The sequence below is a fragment of the Ptychodera flava genome, chromosome 9, assembly GCF_041260155.1.
Source record: "Ptychodera flava strain L36383 chromosome 9, AS_Pfla_20210202, whole genome shotgun sequence".
Lineage (NCBI taxonomy): Eukaryota > Metazoa > Hemichordata > Enteropneusta > Ptychoderidae > Ptychodera > Ptychodera flava.
In genome coordinates, this window is record NC_091936.1 from 42,038,470 (window position 1) to 42,055,716 (window position 17,247).

At 35.9% G+C, this 17,247-nt stretch overlaps 3 protein-coding genes across 3 annotated transcripts in view; all 3 read left to right on the top strand.

Moving 5' to 3' along the window:
* The window catches only part of LOC139141317 (polycystin-1-like), a 35,739-nt gene extending 21,235 nt beyond the window's left edge, over positions 1 to 14,504 (top strand). Inside the window, exons 13-21 of the mRNA XM_070710945.1 lie at positions 198 to 369; positions 4,047 to 4,298; positions 10,821 to 10,950; positions 11,583 to 11,783; positions 12,287 to 12,465; positions 12,898 to 13,134; positions 13,578 to 13,728; positions 14,226 to 14,350; positions 14,492 to 14,504. Coding sequence (XP_070567046.1) covers positions 198 to 369; positions 4,047 to 4,298; positions 10,821 to 10,950; positions 11,583 to 11,783; positions 12,287 to 12,465; positions 12,898 to 13,134; positions 13,578 to 13,728; positions 14,226 to 14,350; positions 14,492 to 14,504 — 1,460 coding nt within the window. The remainder of the gene's footprint in view (positions 1 to 197; positions 370 to 4,046; positions 4,299 to 10,820; positions 10,951 to 11,582; positions 11,784 to 12,286; positions 12,466 to 12,897; positions 13,135 to 13,577; positions 13,729 to 14,225; positions 14,351 to 14,491) is intronic.
* Positions 14,505 to 15,245: 741 nt separating this feature from the next.
* LOC139141059 (uncharacterized) lies at positions 15,246 to 16,720 on the top strand. The gene is made up of 3 exons (XM_070710632.1): positions 15,246 to 15,498; positions 16,129 to 16,215; positions 16,473 to 16,720. The coding sequence occupies exons 1-3, from the start codon at positions 15,412 to 15,414 to the stop codon at positions 16,668 to 16,670; spliced, it is 372 nt and encodes a 123-aa protein (XP_070566733.1). The 5' UTR covers positions 15,246 to 15,411; the 3' UTR covers positions 16,671 to 16,720.
* LOC139141318 (polycystin-1-related protein-like) overlaps positions 16,718 to 17,247 on the top strand; it is a 28,593-nt gene continuing 28,063 nt past the window's right edge. Inside the window, exon 1 of the mRNA XM_070710946.1 lies at positions 16,718 to 16,730. Coding sequence (XP_070567047.1) covers positions 16,718 to 16,730 — 13 coding nt within the window. The remainder of the gene's footprint in view (positions 16,731 to 17,247) is intronic.

The window sequence follows — 17,247 nt, forward strand, 5'->3', positions numbered from 1 at the left end:
TACATTGCCACTAACCTTGAGATCTTGACAAGGATCAAGTCAAAATTCACATTCATTTTAATTGCAATATGTAAGTTATCAAAACAAAATATTGTGAATGCAGCAAGACTGCACCCACAGCAGACAGTGTCTTTCATTCCAAACTCAAGCGTCAATTTTTCTATCACTGACTCTCTTACTATATTACACTGCTATAGGGGCTGAGGTACACGTTGGTAGTCAGCTGCAGAAGACAAACACCCCCATTGTGTTCACAGTGGTCACACTTACAGAATCTGCATTTGACTATGAATGGGACATGGGTGACGGTAAAGGTACCTCAGTGACTGTCCTCAAAGAGAGAATCTATTCATACACCCAACCAGGAACGTAAGTAGAAGATTAAACAGAGCAGCTAGAACTTTCTGATAACAATTTGATCAGTTTTGTTCTTTAAAACATGTATTTTCTTCTCTGTTAAAGTTAAAATTGGAAGTATTACACATATAAATTGTCACTGTTGACAGTGGAAATCTGGTCTTGACACTGATCAAGGTTTAAAGGATTAAAGCCCCTGTAGCTGTAACTCTTTTAATTTGTTGACCTAAAAAAGGCTTTCTATTTTCTCTGGTTTTCCTTAATTTCTACAAATTTAAAGGATATAGTCTTTTACTATCGAAAAATTGGACACTTAAATTTAAATTTTAACGGCTATTTTGATTTCCTGCCATTTTAGCTACTATAGACTATAGTCTATAGAAGCTATTGGGATGGGTATCCGTCCGGCGTCCGTCGTCAGTCTGTATGTATGTATGTATGTATGTATGTATGTCCGTTTGTGAGGCGTCCGTCCACTCAAATATCTTGAGAACCGCAGTACTTACTGATTTGATATTTGTTGTGTAGATGAAAATACGATTTTGAGAAACTATTTTTTTAATTTTTTGATATTGTTGAAAATAGGCAAATTAATGCCAAAAAAGGTGTTTTTGGTAAAAAATCTTCTTCTTCATAACGCTGGTCAGACAGCTTTGTTATTTGGTATACAGGTCCCTAGGGGTAACCCACTTAGATTTGTTCAAATTGTGATGAAATATGCAAATGTGTATTTTTAAGGAATTTTTTTGTCATTTTTGGTCAAAATTTGACTTACATTGTATGTAATTGTTGTACTGTATAAACCCTATCAATTCACCCAGAAAAAAATAATTAATATGATTTTAAATAATTGAATTAATTAGGAAATCATCAAAGCCAAAATAATTTTAGTGTAGAATTATCAGAAAGTTCAACTTTTTTTGACAGTTCATAGTGAAATGCTTACCATCTTGGAGGATTAAAACATGTAAAGGCAACTTTCCTGAATTCCAACTTTGACATATTCTGAACCGTCATTTATTGTGCCCTGTATGTTATCTAAAAGAAATTGCTCAAAATAGTCAATAGAGATAGAGATAGAGAAAGTTCTAATTTCCATTTATGGTTGACTTGGTAAGGATAAAATAAAATTACTTTTTGAGGAAAAAAAAAAAGTGGTCAATTAAAAGAGTGGTCAAAGTGATAGGGTTTTTATGGTAAAGCTGGGCTGTATAAAGATTCCTCATGTGCTATTTATAGCAATTATGCAATCTGTGTAAACAGTGCAATGAAGTGTAACATGATTCCTTATAATGCATTTGGTGACCTTGAACTTCTTAAGTTTCAAACCTTTGTCTCTTCAGTGTGCTTTCTCTGAGTATGTACAGTCTCAACTTATTAAACAGAACTCACAATGTTAATCAAAGATATCCACCTTCTTCATCAATACACGTGTCACAAAAGGTTATTCTCTACATAACTCAACAGAGCTGATCTGTCAACTGTTGAGTTGCTTGTTTTTTCAAAACCACTGGTCAGACAGCTTTAATATTTAGTTTACTTGTCCGTAGGATGACCTTAGTGAGATAATTTCATACAGTCAGGAAATACTTAATTTTGTATCCATGTCTATAGTAGCTTCAGGGACTTTGGCCCTATGTTTTACTGTTGTGTGAAGATAAGAATGGACAGTGAAATTGATCTAAATGTTATCACACTTGTGTAATTGGTTTGTAAAGTTGTTTCAAAACTTGCCTTAGAAGTTGCACTGACTTGTTATAATTGCGGTGAAAATCAGAGAGCTTTTATGGACCCCTAATAAACACACACCATGGGAGTACACTTTGCGGTGCACTTCACATACGCAGAATCATATTACATTCCTTACCGCCGCCCTGAGTGTCACAGCCAAGTCAGTGTCTAGTTGTCATTAGACTCTTGTTGTCTTCGCACTGTATGAAGTTCTTTGTGCAAAAAAAATCATGATCCGCGTTTAAAAAGAGGTGTACATACGCCAGAAGCAGTACGTGAGAAAGTTCTCGAAATGTACGTGGATGGAAAGTCATTTCGACAGATATCAGCGTAAGACATGCTGTGAAAGTCATCCTCAGAAATGAAGACGGGCACTATCCGTGTTTGGGAATAGTACGAGAACTCGACTTTGAACATATACTCGGCCATGGCCACTACTGAAATACAAGTGTGTGTACACTTGTAGGAAACATTTATCCCACAACATAGACACTAATCAGTTCCTACACCAGCCGAGAGGTTTTATTGCTTTACTTCAGCAATTACAGCTGAAGCCTGCTGTGAAACAACACTATCATCCGTCTGTTCTTTGCCGCAAGTTAATTACAAGTACTGATACTGCAGCAAGTTTTGGAACAACTTTACAAACCAATTACACAAGTGTGATAACATTTGGATCAATTTCACTGTCCATTCTTATCTTCACACGACCATAAAAACTGGTAATATTTCAAAGAAAACAAAGCATATGATGTCCCAGTGGAAAACATTCAGCACTGTGCATTATATTGGACTACTCTTTTGTTTCAGTGAAGATTCCAATTTATATATGTAAGACGTACAGTCTTTTTGCTTTATTTGCATGAGGGCGCCGTTTTATGTTTGGGCAAACGTTTTATTATTTTTCTTGCTCAAAATTGCACATGCAGTCCCAGTGGACATTTTATTATACTTGTATAAACATCCCTCAATGAGTACATTCCCATGAACTTGATTTAGTTTAGAAGTAAAATCACAAAAATAATGCTAAAAGATATTTGGCCTTTAAACTTGGACATCCTGTTGAGTAAGTGGGGCACCCTGTAAAGTCAGTTTGTCACCCTGTAGACATTAGCTTTTCATCCTGTAGAGTTACTTCAACATCCTGTAGAGTTAGTTTGTCACCCTGTAGACATTAGCTTTTCATCCTGTAGAGTTACTTCAACATCCTGTAAAGTTAGTTTGTCACCCTGTAGACATTAGCTTTTCATCCTGTAGAGTTACTTCTCAATATCCTGTAGAGTTAGTTTGTCACCCTGTAGACATTAGCTTTTCATCCCGTAGAGTTACTTCAACATCCTGTAGAGTTAGCTTGTCACCCTGTAGACATTAGCTTTTCATCCTGTAGAGTTACTTCAACATCCTGTAGAGTTAGCTTGTCACCCTGTAGACATTTAGCTTTTCATCCTGAAGTGTTACTTCAACATCCTGTAGAGTTAGTTTGTCACCCTGTAGACATTAGCTTTTCATCCTGTAGAGTTACTTCAACATCCTGTAAAGTTAGTTTGTCACCCTGTAGACATTAGCTTTTCATCCTGTAGAGTTACTTCTCAATATCCTGTAGAGTTAGTTTGTCACCCTGTAGACATTAGCTTTTCATCCCGTAGAGTTACTTCAACATCCTGTAGAGTTAGCTTGTCACCCTGTAGACATTAGCTTTTCATCCTGTAGAGTTACTTCAACATCCTGTAGAGTTAGCTTGTCACCCTGTAGACATTTAGCTTTTCATCCTGAAGTGTTACTTCAACATCCTGTAGAGTTAGTTTGTCACCCTGTAGACAGTAGCTTAGCATCCTGTAGAGTTACTTCAACACCCTGTAGAGTTAGTTTGTCATCATGCTGAATTACTTTGACAACGTTTGGACATCATAAAAATAATTCCTTCTTTCTATAACTAATCTGTTTTCCGTTATGTACAGTTTTCCAGTTACTGTGACAGCCACCAATGACATCAGCAGTGTTACCTCTGCTCCAATAGAAATGGAGCTTCAAACAGTGATAGAAGACCTGAGAATCCTGATTTTGAGTGATAGTAACCCTACTCTGATTGGTCACACAACAGAATTCTACCCATCATTCCTTGCTGGTAGTGACATGACCTTTGAGTGGGACTTTGGTGACAATCAGACACTGATCACTACAGACTCCTTCATTTCACACCATTATTCAAGGTGAGTATGGAGTGTACCATGAGCAATCTGCAAATGTTCAGCATTGATAATGCGTCATTAAAAGTTAATCTACATGATGTAATACATTATTAAACATTTCCAGCCTAAATTCCTATATATAAGGGCATAATAAAGCTGTGTTATACCAGAAAGTTAGGCCAGAAAGGGGTTTAAAAACTTATGCATGATAGTATTACATTGCACTTCAAGCATGATTTAGAGTGTACAGTGTTCAATACATCACCATTGATATTTAGCCATCATCACTGGATTGTATATATCAACAATGCTTATCAATAAACTTTGTTTTTGAAGTCAATACTCGCATCTTATCAGGGAAAGACACTAAGGGTTGTCCGATTGCCCGGGGCAAGTGAAAGTCGCGTTCGGGCAAGTGAACCTCCGATGCCACTTGCCCGACGGGACAAGTGAAAAAAATAATACCGTACCTTGAAATCGAATTCACGAGAGCGATTTTCTGGTGAGGGAACAAGGACTTAAACAACAAAAAATAATCATATTATGTCATTGTGAACATTTCCATAAGATTTTTCATAAAATTGCATTAAGAGTTGACGGAAAGAATCATGTAATCGCTTTCAATAAAATGCTCTTCAAACAACCGGTTAAATACCGTATGCTGATTTTGCATATGAAAAAGCTGCTCAGCTGGTGGAGCGTACGTTCACCAAAGTTCATTGCATTGACTGTGAGGTTACGGTGTCTCACAATATGTCGATACGGTAAAAAAAAGAAACACACAGCGGTTTTTGTGCTTTGTATGAACGTTTATAATGATGTAAAAATAAAGTCCAGTGGTGAAAACTCACCACAAAAAAGGGACTTTTACTAAAACGTACTCTTCAATGTTAACTTGTTGAGTGACAGTGAGTGGCATCGTGGCAAGACCGCATGCAATGAAAGTCATGAGCAAGCTTTGGTGTCAACGGGTCCAGTCTTTGAATTTTCAATGAACGCTGACTTAATTTTCAGGTCGATATAAAGCTAAAAGTTACTTGTCTGTGGCGACCAACCTCTCTGTTTGTGAATTTTCCCATTCTAAAATGACTGTCAAGAAGCAATTGGAGCGAGTTTGACATCGAGAAATTCAGCTTTCAATATACATTGAAAACCACCGACGCCTTAGGTTGTTGGTTTCAATTCTATTTAGTCTGCGCATGAGCATTAAAAAGACCACCTAGGTTATTAGAAAAACACAGGATACTGGTACAGTGCAATGGTAATCCAAACTTCATAGGGCTTGTGTATGATATCAGCGCAGTAAAAACATGACAAAGAAGTACATTATTTTTCAGAAGCTTCAAAACATTCCTTTATAGCTACAGATTTTTTTCTTTCTGTATAGATAAGTTAAAACTTTTAACTGCAAAAATACCTTGAAGGTACAATTAAAATGGCTGTTATTTGTACATTAGGCCCCAAGAAAGTAAACATACAAACATATGAACTGTTAGAATTTTTTGTATGAATATGAAAGCCACACTAGCTGTAAATCTTGAAATTTGTTAACCTAAAAAAGGCTTCCTATTTTCTCTGGTTTTCTTTAAATTCTACCCATTTACAGGATATAATCTTTTACAGCTTTACAAAACATTCTTTCTTGAAAAATTGGACTAGTAAATTTACATTTTAACCATTATTTTGATTTTCCACCATACTAAAAAGAAAACAAAGCATTTTTGTCCCAGTTGAAAACATTCAACACTATGCATTACATTGGACTACTCTGTTGTTTCGGTGAATATTCAAATGCATATATGCACTGTTTTGCTATATTGCATGGGGTGCCATTTTATCTTAGAAGTGTGAGGAGACCTTATGAGAATGTCTGACATTTTCTCATGATAACATGATAATTTTAAAAATAAAGTGTGTGAAATGAAAAACCAATGTTTTAGCTTTTTTCAAACACGTAAATTATACTGGGCAAGTGGTTTTCAATTCGGGCAAGTGAACAGAACCCCCCCACTTGCCCGAAGGGCAAGTGGATAAAAAAATAAGTGTCTTTCCCTGTTATAATAGCCAATCGTTAGATTTAGGTGATGTAATGTGAAACTTCTCAACAAATCATATGTTGGTAAATGCAAGTGTTTCTTATGCACCCAGTACAAGAAAATTTGAGCTACTAAACATTACACACACAAACGTTGTTTAAATGCATACGGCTCAGTCACAATCAGGGTGCTCTAGACAGATTTCGACATGTTACGCTCTAATATAAAAAATGTTGAGCAAAATTTAATGAAACATTGTTCTTAATATGAAACAACCAGTAGAACCAAACAGGCCCCATCGAAAAAAATGGAGTTTTTGTGATGATTTTTAGCTGAGCAGTGAAAAAAGTACCCTAAGAATGGGTCAAAATGGGCGTTACGCTGTTTCATCTAAAAAAGCACATTTTGTAAACTCAATTTTTGAAACTGTCAGATTATTTTTTTCGATTATTCAGAATATTTACAGTATCATATAGCATTCCTTCTTTCTTTGCAAGTTATTTCATCTGAAGACATGGATTTGAATGGAAATGGCGTGATAACAAGTGAATTTTTTGTGTCGTTACACTTTTTATATTTTGACAACAGCATTGATTTATTCTCTATTATCACTTGGAAAACATTACCCTAGAATGTTTCCTAAAACATCTGTTTGATTGGAAGACAAACTGTAATTAGTTGGTACTAAATGTTTATAGGGTCAACGTATTGATTATGAATGACAAATCATGATAATTGTCCACATTTTTTGTCCCAAAATTTTGTAGTGTCCGTGACACCCTCATAACTTTCAGCCATATTCAGATAGTAGAGATCTGATGTCACTAGCCAAAGTGGCCCTGTTTGCCTTCTTATGTGTCAGAAAAATATAATCCATTTACCACTTGTATTGTTTCAGTATATCAAAAAGGGGCCAAATGTAGTGTCCGTGACAGCCGTAGTGTCCGTGACACCAAATCCATACATTACTTGTTACAGTGATTTAAGCTGGTAATTCTATTGTTTACCAGCTGAAGTGACATTTTACAAGAGAGTAACTTAGTTTTGAGTAAGACATCAAATGAAATATATTAAACAGTGAAAGATGTTTTTTCTACCTTTTAAGATTATAATGTTAAAAAATCGGTCCTATGAAAAACGGTACAGGGGTTTAAAAAGGAACAGAAAAAGTGTTATCAGTTATTTCCCAATATAACTTAAAGATAGAAATGTTATTTATAGTGAAATTAAGGCAAAGCACTGAACAAACTAATTTACTTTCACATTAAACCACTTTCCATTTGCAACTGGCTTCATGTCACGGACACTACACCTAACAAGTGGTTAACCAGTTTTTACTGCATTTACATTTAAATTCACCTGACATCTGAAGTAAACTTCATAGACCATAATAAATCCTTTTAAAAACAAAAGAAAATGTGTTTTTGAATTATATAAGGGGGAAAGTGGTTGCAAATCTGACTACTTATGATGATGCTGCAGTAGTGTTAGCCCCAGTACAGATCTCTGTCAACAGTGATGCATATAAGGGGAGGGTTTATGTCCCTTCAAATTACTTTTCTCTTTTAACCCTTTGTTTGCATTATAAGGCTGTATTATTAGTGTTTGATGAAATTTCAATCGTGTGTTGGTTGTTAAGGGAAAGCTATGGTGAGACACAGTCGAATCTATCATGTGATGTCTATTAATGCTGTGATCCTGAAATCTGTTTGGAAACCCAAGTGTGTGGTTTCTCCTCAGTCGCAAAGTTCTGTCTTTCGCAAGTTGTTGGGTCTGATATTTTGTTTTGTTATACTTGTTGATGTTTTCACGTGTTATTGGCTTCAAATACAATCAATATTTCTATATTTTTATCTTGTGTTGAGATTATTGTTAACGTTTTGTCTCTTTTTGTGAACTTTGTTTTGACAAGTGTGTCTTCTATGTTCTTGTTTCTTTTTTGTGGGTTATTATTGGGTGGTTTGGGAAAAGGAATTTTAATGTTTTGTCCTTATCAAGTTCCTGCTAGTAGTTTGCAAGACTTTCTTTCAAGTCTTTGGGCTATTCAACAATGAACTCTACCGCCAAATATGTGGCTGTTTAATGGGCTGAAATGCATTGCCATGATTGCATTTCATAAACTGGAAATGGAAATCATCTATGAATACCAAAATGTGATTCACTTTTGAAAAAAGATTCAGAAATGACATTTTCATAATTTTACCGGAACACAAAACCAACTGGCAGAGTTTAGCTATAGAATAAACAAAATGCACCCACATTTAAATTTACATTTAAGAAATCACTAGAAAAAAATAACATTTCTCGACGTCAAAATTTTGAAGGGCCCAAGGCACAACCAAGAAAATATTTTGAATATTAAAACCCACACAAAACTAATTGGAACATTCCAATACCTGCACAGAGAATCATGTTAACCAAATCAAATTTTAAAGGACTAATTGAAGGTGAATACTTCTGTACATCCAATGACCGAAAGGATTTCAAGGAGAGAGTTGATTTCTTTACAAGCAAATTAATTTACAGAGAATACAAGGAAAAAGAAATAACTAGAATTACAACAGAAATCAAACACAGGAATTGAACTCAACAAAAAGTACAAGAAAAATAAAGAAGGAAACAAAAAATAATCTAATCTTTACAACAACATATAGGCCATAAACTAACACAAAACACTTGAAAGAAAGTGTTGCAAACTATTGGGAGGAACTTGAAAAGGACGAAACATTAAAAACCCTTTTCCCTGAACCCCCAATAACAGCCTGCAAAAGAAACAAAAACATAAAAGACACACTTGTCAAAAACAAAATTCACAAAACAATCTCAACACAAGATAAAAATATGGAAATATTGGCTTTATTTTTTAAGCCAATAACACATGAAAACGACAACAAGAACAAGCATATAAAAATCAAAATATCTGACACAGGATCACAGCATTCAAAAGACACCACATGCTAGATCCGACTATGTCTTGCCAAAGCTTTCCATAAACAAACAGCACAAGACTGAAATTTTATCAAACACAAATAATACAACCTTATAATGCAAACAAGGGGATAAAAGAGAAAAATAACATTACGGGACATAAATCCTCCCCTTATGTACATCACTATTGACAAAGATCCGTAATGGAGCCCACACTACTGCAGTACCACCATAAATAGTCAGCTTTGCAACCTCTTTCCCCTTATACACAATAGATGCTGACCAAATACTTAAAATACTCATGTCACCTACAAATATCACTATGAGTGGCAAGAGAGTATTATATTATACTCTTCATTACTTTAATTAGACTTCTGATATAGAGAATTTGTGTTTAATATCGTCTTTTAAAACTGGTAAAGAAGTTGCCCCTTTGATTATTCAAATGTGTAGTATCCGTAACGCTACTGAAATACAGTTAATCACAATAATATGTTGGAAACCAAATGTTCAGTACATCATTTATTGTTCACTTTATAATGTTAATAGGACAGTTTTGTATTGTTTAGCATTTTCTACATACCGGTTATCATTGTCTACATACCAGTTATCGCAAGAATTTTTGCATTCAGTGTTGTATTTCTGATAAAATTTTCTGGTTATTGAAAAATACCATTACTACAAATATTCTTTATGTCAAACTTCCTTAAAAATATGTTTTTCATTTGTTTGTAATCAATTCTTGTCACAATCTTACTGTTTTTAAAGGTTTACTGGTTATAATAAACAATAGTTTATTTCACACACATATTCCTGAATGTGTAGTGTCCGTGACGCTTTTACCATACTACAAAAATGACTAGAAAACTATCAAAAATGAGCAAAATTTCGCTGCAAATACTATTAATGTTTTCTAAAGACTTCAACAATTGCAGTAAAAAATAATATAAATGTATTAAAGGGCAAATCTATAAACTAGAGGAATCATAAGCTCATGGGGAGAAAAAAATATAAACTTCTTTTTGTTCGTAATAAATCATTTTGCAGGAAATCATGCAAAGCTGGGTAAAATCCTGATACATTCACCTTATTTTCTACAACAGATGTATATATTTTCTGGTTAAACTTTTAAAAACAATATTTGTACAAATGTTGTATAGTCTACTATGTTATTTCTCCATCAACTCATAATATTTTGTAGTTTCCGTGACGGTGTGTTCTACACAATAAAGAACTGGTTGCCATGGAAATACTGAGAAAGTTTGGTTCACAACTTTTCAAGCAAATATGTACCAAACCTTAAGCTTTGTGAATTTAGTAAATTTAGATATGTGTCTACGAGATGAAATTTTGACAAAAGTGAAACACTCTAGAGCACCCTGATTGTGACTGAGCCGATAGGAATTAAGAATAAAAAGAGGCTTTTTCGTGGTTTTATAGTTGAGACATGATTTCTAGTGAATCAGATGATGTATACCGGTACATATAACCATCAGGGTCATGAATCAGAAATTTCAGGCTTCACAGTAGTGATACTTTTGATAGAGGTATTATAGAGTTGTCTTTATGTCTCTTCCAGTGTTGGTGAATATCTTGTACAACTGTTTGTGAGTAACTTGGTGAGCAATGCCACAGCACATACAACATTGTTTGTCCTGGAAGAGATGTGCAGACCACCTGAGTTGAAAATATTTAACTCACATCCACAGGTAAGTGTTATCTAGCCAGGGTTATGTGTTTAAAATCTTGTTTTAGCTTGAAAGTTTATGTCATGTTAGTTCTGAATTTTTCACATGCATGCATACATGAATCATCAAACATTTAGTAGATGCTAGTCGATAGTGCTAGAAATTATCCTTAGTCTTCTCTCAATTTTACAGTTGCGGATTACCTTTCTAATAACTTTCTGTTCAAAGTGTAACATAAAGGTGAAAGAAAAGTGTTGTTTTGCAACGTTGAATAAAGGTATATTTAAATTTTTGAGTCAAGAAATATCTCTGGAAAGTATTGTCAAAATATTAATAAAAAGAGTAGAACTTGTACTTGACATCCAGAGTTGGCTGGTTTACAATGATACACCTAATTGCCTTCTCCAGAATAAAAAGACACACTCCGACTACTGCAGTGTTCTGTGGAAAATGGTACAAACAAATATATGTGGACAAATAAACATTCACAGGAATACACAAGATTTGAAGTAAATTTCTGCATAGTGTTTTGTAAGTACCATGGCCCATTCAATTCTGGGTTTAGCCTTTTGAGATTGTCAAATGTCTCTGAAGGAAAGCATCAGAGTTGATGACTTCAAATGGTTCATTTCTCTCCCTCTCTGATACATTAGGTTGTCAGGTGGAGAGATCTTCAGCTAGAAGTGGATGTTATCATCGATTGTGAAGTGACAGCGCTGACCACATACCAATGGAGGGTTTTCAAGGATGGCTACTCAGTTGACCTTGATGATGAACACACCACTCTTGACCAGAGAACCTTGTTCATTCCAAGCAGGACACTAGACTACGGTGTCTATGATCTACAGTTAGAGGTAAGATATGAATGACAAAACGTTGGTCAAAATGCACTCAGGTTATATAAAGAGAAATTGAAAAGTTACTGTGCTAAATTTTATATCATATTTGATAGCCAGCTATATTATTTACAGAACATTTTGGAAGTCATATTATATTGTAGTTTATTCCTTCAATTTGACATTTTCAAATGTTATGACCTTGATATGTATCACTCCTTTAGTTATTGAAATATCCAAATGTATGCTACTGAAAGTTTGTAGGTGAAATATGTCTGAATCAGTAATATTCTGTACTTGATAAACAAGAGTGCGCTGATGATCCAATGCCAAGCAGTTGCAACCTCAGGTGAATTTTCTAGAAGTTGAACAATGACATATCTGTGTGTACCATAAAATGGTCATTGTTTATCAGTATTACGTAGTTCTACGAGTACTACTTTGAGTGACGGCAACCAAAATCCAACAGCACTAAATGTGGATGTTATCAAACTGACATGTGCGTTTTTTTTATTTTACAGGTGAGCATGAATGGTACCATTGTGTACTCCAAGGCAGAAACATCTGTAGAAGTGGTGCCATCATCCCTGGTTGCCGTCATAGCAGGTGGTACCAGCCGTCTGGTTGGTAGTAATGCTACAGTTGTCCTAGATGGCCGTTCTTCCTACGATCCAGACTTCCCAGATGATGAAGGACTCAGGTAAGAGGATGGTGGTAGGTTAGAGAAACTCCAAGAGATTATATTTGATGGTACTGATGAACTCTGAAGTAAATTGTTAGCCATCACAATAAGAAAATGCAAAAACTTAAGCCAGGTGCAGCATCTTAGTCATTTAGTTTGAATAGTGGAAAGGTAATGGAATTCAACCCAGAAATTTAATTTGTGAAGAGGCATGTCTTCACTAATTTGATTACTAGGTAAGTTAAAAATCTAGTAGACCTTTGACATTTGAAGCAGTTAGTGAGATTGCAGTCAGGTAAAAGGACTCTGGATGTACCATAAAGTAATTGCTAGATAAGAATGCTGTTTCACAAATTTGATTAACATACCACATGTTTCTAGTACACCAATATTTTTATATAGTCAAGGTTATTGTTCTATTGTAAATATGCTCATCTTATTAATATTCAGCTACAATTGGACCTGCAACCTGCTAAACTCACAGTCAGAGGGATGCTTTGATCAAAATGCCCTGGGCAACTTGTCATCGCCTCTGGACACCAACTCCAGCGTGCTGACTTTTTCCAGCTCTCTTCTCAAACAAGATCCTATGATAGCATTTGTGTTCTGGCTGAGAGTAGGCATAGATGACAGAGCTGATGCGTACACAAGTCAAGTCCTTGAGATAGGCCCAGGACGCCCTCTAGAGTGAGTGTGAATAATTAGAAAAATTTATGGATTAAAATTAGTATGAACATGTTTTCAGAGATACTGAAATATTATCTTTGCCATGTATTCATAAATTTATGAATGTTGTTTTTGTAGTCTGATTTGTCTCTATTGCCATTTCATTTTATGGAAATCAACAATGACTTTTTACCTCCGTCAATTCATCTGACAATACAAGTTACCCTAGGAGATTTCCAGTCTTACTCTTACTGCATTCACTCACAAGTCATAACAAAAGTTGTTGATCAGCATTCAAAAGGTCCCGAATTATGCGAATGTGCAAAAAAATTTTGTAAAGTTATCTTATTTCAAGAAATTGTGAACAAGTTTGATTGTAGTAAAGAAGTAGAAATGCCAGACTGCCGTCTCCTGAATCAGTGACATCTGTGATACTAATGGGTTTGTGTTTGATTCTATCTCAGAGCTGGTATTGACTGTCCTCAGTGTGCCATTGATGTCAATTCGAACAACAAGATCACCTTCAGTGCTCTGTGTGGTGACTGCAGTGAGACTGTTACGTATACCTGGGAACTGTTTGTTGTGTTAGATGGCAGTGTACCAATACTCTGCCTGGTGAGTAATTGATCTCAGTGATTAATAGAATACACAAAGCACCATGTCAAGAAGTTTGCAAGGTGTCATTATCCACTGTGAAGTCATATGTGCACATATCGGTATTGTGAAAATGATCCAGTGTCTTTGAAGTACAAAAAAATTAACATGAGTAAAATTCAGTCATGGTACATACAATAGACACATCTGATAAATGCATAGACAGCTATATTGGCACTGCAATAGTCTAATACTATACAGAGTCACATTGTCCCTCAGTGTGTTAATTTGTGTATTCTTTTCACAAAGTAAAGTTATTTTGTGTTTTCTTACGGTGTGACAAAGCACATCTGTCAGTCACATGAGCATACTGAATTTCCTCCCAAACTGCTTGCAAAGGCAGGGTTCCTCCAAGTCAGTTTTTCTCAATGAAGTACTTTGATAGTGCCAGTATAACATGCCATGTCAGACCAGCAAGTATATGTAATATATATAATGCTATCTTATTGTCATTACAGCATCCTACCGTTGCGTTGCTGCTGATGGATCTGACTATATCCAATTCTTGGTCAGTGCCAATGAGACTGAAACAACATCAGCTGAGGCAACAACCTTTCCTCAGCCAACCTTGTCAACAACCTTGGTATGTATTGTAAATCTCCATTCTAGAGTTTGTGTAGCTTGCTTTGACTTCAGATGACGCTAAAAATTTCTGTGTGACTTCAAATTATTTTTACCTGTCAGGTTCTTCTAATTGATTAGAAATTTTCTTTTTGATTGTCAGGATTGAGAGATAAGATAAAAAGTACAGACATTAACAAATACTTTAATTCCTAGACTCTTAATGTATAAGTTATCTCATAGCCAGTATTTGCCACATTGCCATAAAATGCACAGTAATAAGAAGTTAACAGGAGAGGGCCATCCTGTTTGCAGCTGTGTGTATATGGGACCATTCAACGGGTCCGTTGCTACGCACCACATACCCCAACATCCCTTGTGCACATCAAAAATTTGAACATGGAGGCTGTTACCAAAAATGGTGAGCTTGACTGAAGCAGCTGCTGAGAAACAAAGGGACGTAACCAAAGTTTATTTGGCAAAGTCTTGCAGTGATTAGAAAGCTACAAAACTAGTGAACTATGAACATGCATCAAATGCTGAATTTGCTTCACATTTGCTCAACATTCATTGCCAATTTTAAGTAAGAGGCAATGTTTATCAACAAGAAAGTCGTGCGGCAGCAGATTTTGATGACCCACTCCCTTTAAAGTGGCGTATTTGGTCATGTACATATGCAAATCCATCACCTGCTGCCATACTGTTGTGTTTGTTGTAGGTTATGATTTTTTCAGTGAACACAGTAGAATAAAAGATACACAAAACAAGTCCAAAATATGTCAAAAACTTAACATCACATATTAGATAGGTAGCGAGACTCCTCAAAAAATTTCCTCCATTAATACTTTGAAGAGAGCACTTCATTACATTTTGAATTGAGTACATTACCACTGACTTTCCATTTTCTAACAGATACCAATCCACAATACAACCCAGGATCAGATCAGGATCCTGGTGATCCCATATCCAACATCATCCCTGCTGGAGATCTTTCAGCAGGTGACTACGACTCTGTTGGAGAATACACCTATGAAGTCCAAGGCACGACAGCACCGCAAGATACCCTAGCTGAAGGCCAATCCAATGGTAGAGAAACAGGCGCTGACACAGGACAGACGTATGATTATGGAGAAGGAGAGCTTACTGAAGGTGGAAGCACTGGCAGTAGAGGTAAGTATTGCTGATGTGATGGAACAGAGTTTATGAGCAAATTTTGATGGAATAGAGTTTTATGAGCAAATTTTGTAAGCTCCTTTTCTCTCTGTCTCTGTCTCTGTCTCTCTCTCTCTCTCTCTCTCTTCTCTCTCTCTCTCTCTCTCTCTCTCTCTTTTTGCCTGTCTCTGTTTGTGTCTGTCTTTCTCTCTTTCTCTCTCTGGCTCTGTCTCTCTCTGTGTCTGCTGTCTGTATCTGTCTCTCTCTCTCTCTCCCCCTCCTCCTACTTAATGAGCAAATTTTGATGGAATAGAGTTTATGAGCAAATTTTGTAAGCTCCCTTCTCTCTCTCTCTCTCTCTCTCTCTCTCTCTCTTCTCTCTCTCTCTCTCTCTCTCTCTCTCTCTCTCTCTCTCTCTCTCTCTCTGCCTGTCTCTGTTTGTGTCTGTCTTTCTCTCTTTCTCTCTCTGGCTCTGTCTCTCTCTGTGTCTGCTGTCTGTATCTGTCTGTCTGTCTCTCTTCCCCTCCCCCCTTCCCCCCCCCCCCCCCTCCTCAGATTTTTGAAAATTACTACACAGTGATCAAACAGAGAGGTGTAGCAGCATAGAACTTTCTTACTAAATGGATATATTTTGTGTTAATTTCCAAGGATCTGGAGACACTGGCAATACTGGTACAGTCATTGGTGAAGGTGAAGGCAATGGACGTGGTACTGGAAGTGGAACAGACACAGACGGTGAGTAGATAACTGAATTGCTAAAAACAATTAAGAACAAAGGAACCAAATTTAACGTGTTATTAACATCTGTTCAAAATGTTTAATCCAGCTCAACAAAAGACATTTTTGTGTATTTGGACCGTAAAGTGTAGTGTACACATCTGTTTTTGAGTGCATCTGAATTTTCATATTTTATTGCATGTGTTTCATATATTTATGGTGTGTAAATTGTTTACATGATGGTGATCAACTGCATATTTGTGTATTGGTACCAGGGGATACCATTGGTGGCAGTGAAAATGGCAACACAGATGAGAATGGTGATACTGGAGACAATGGTGATGTGGACGGAGTTAGAGATGGGGATATCATCTCATTGCCAGACGTGCATCTGGTCAGTAAGTCCACACAGGAGATTCAGCTGTTGGCATCACAGACCAGTACAGGATTGGGTGGGAAATCGTTGGTCATAAATGATGGAGTGTTGGATGAAGGAAGAACCTACTCACTGGCAGTGACAATGAAAAATTCAAGTGAGTTTTACTTTTCTGGTTACTCTCTTCTTCATTCAGTGACTGAACTAAGCTTGTAAACTTGGATTGTGAAGTTTACTTCAGTTTATTTTGCCTCAAAATTGAAAGACTTAAAATTTCGCTCAAACTTTTGTACAGAAACTTGAAACTGTTCCCTGTTTGAAATTTAGAATAAGAATATAAGAATCAGGAGTCACAATGCAAAATTTGTTGCTAGAGAAACAAACTACCTGATGTTTATGAACATTTAAAATGTAAAATGACTGCCGTACCTGTGTTAACTATGGGAAAAAATAATAATTTCGATACAAAAATAAGCTGGTGGAAACTGTATTTACTCCATGAGCTTCAAAATGAGACCCATATGTGGTAGACCAAAAAAATATTCTGAAAGTTTTTTAGTCTGAATATCTTTCACCAAGGCGCATTCTACCCTAAGAGTGAAATTTGCCATCAGTGTAATTTTAGTTTGCAAGGACTTTTTTTTTTCAAGTATCACATTTTCTCTGCCTTTAAA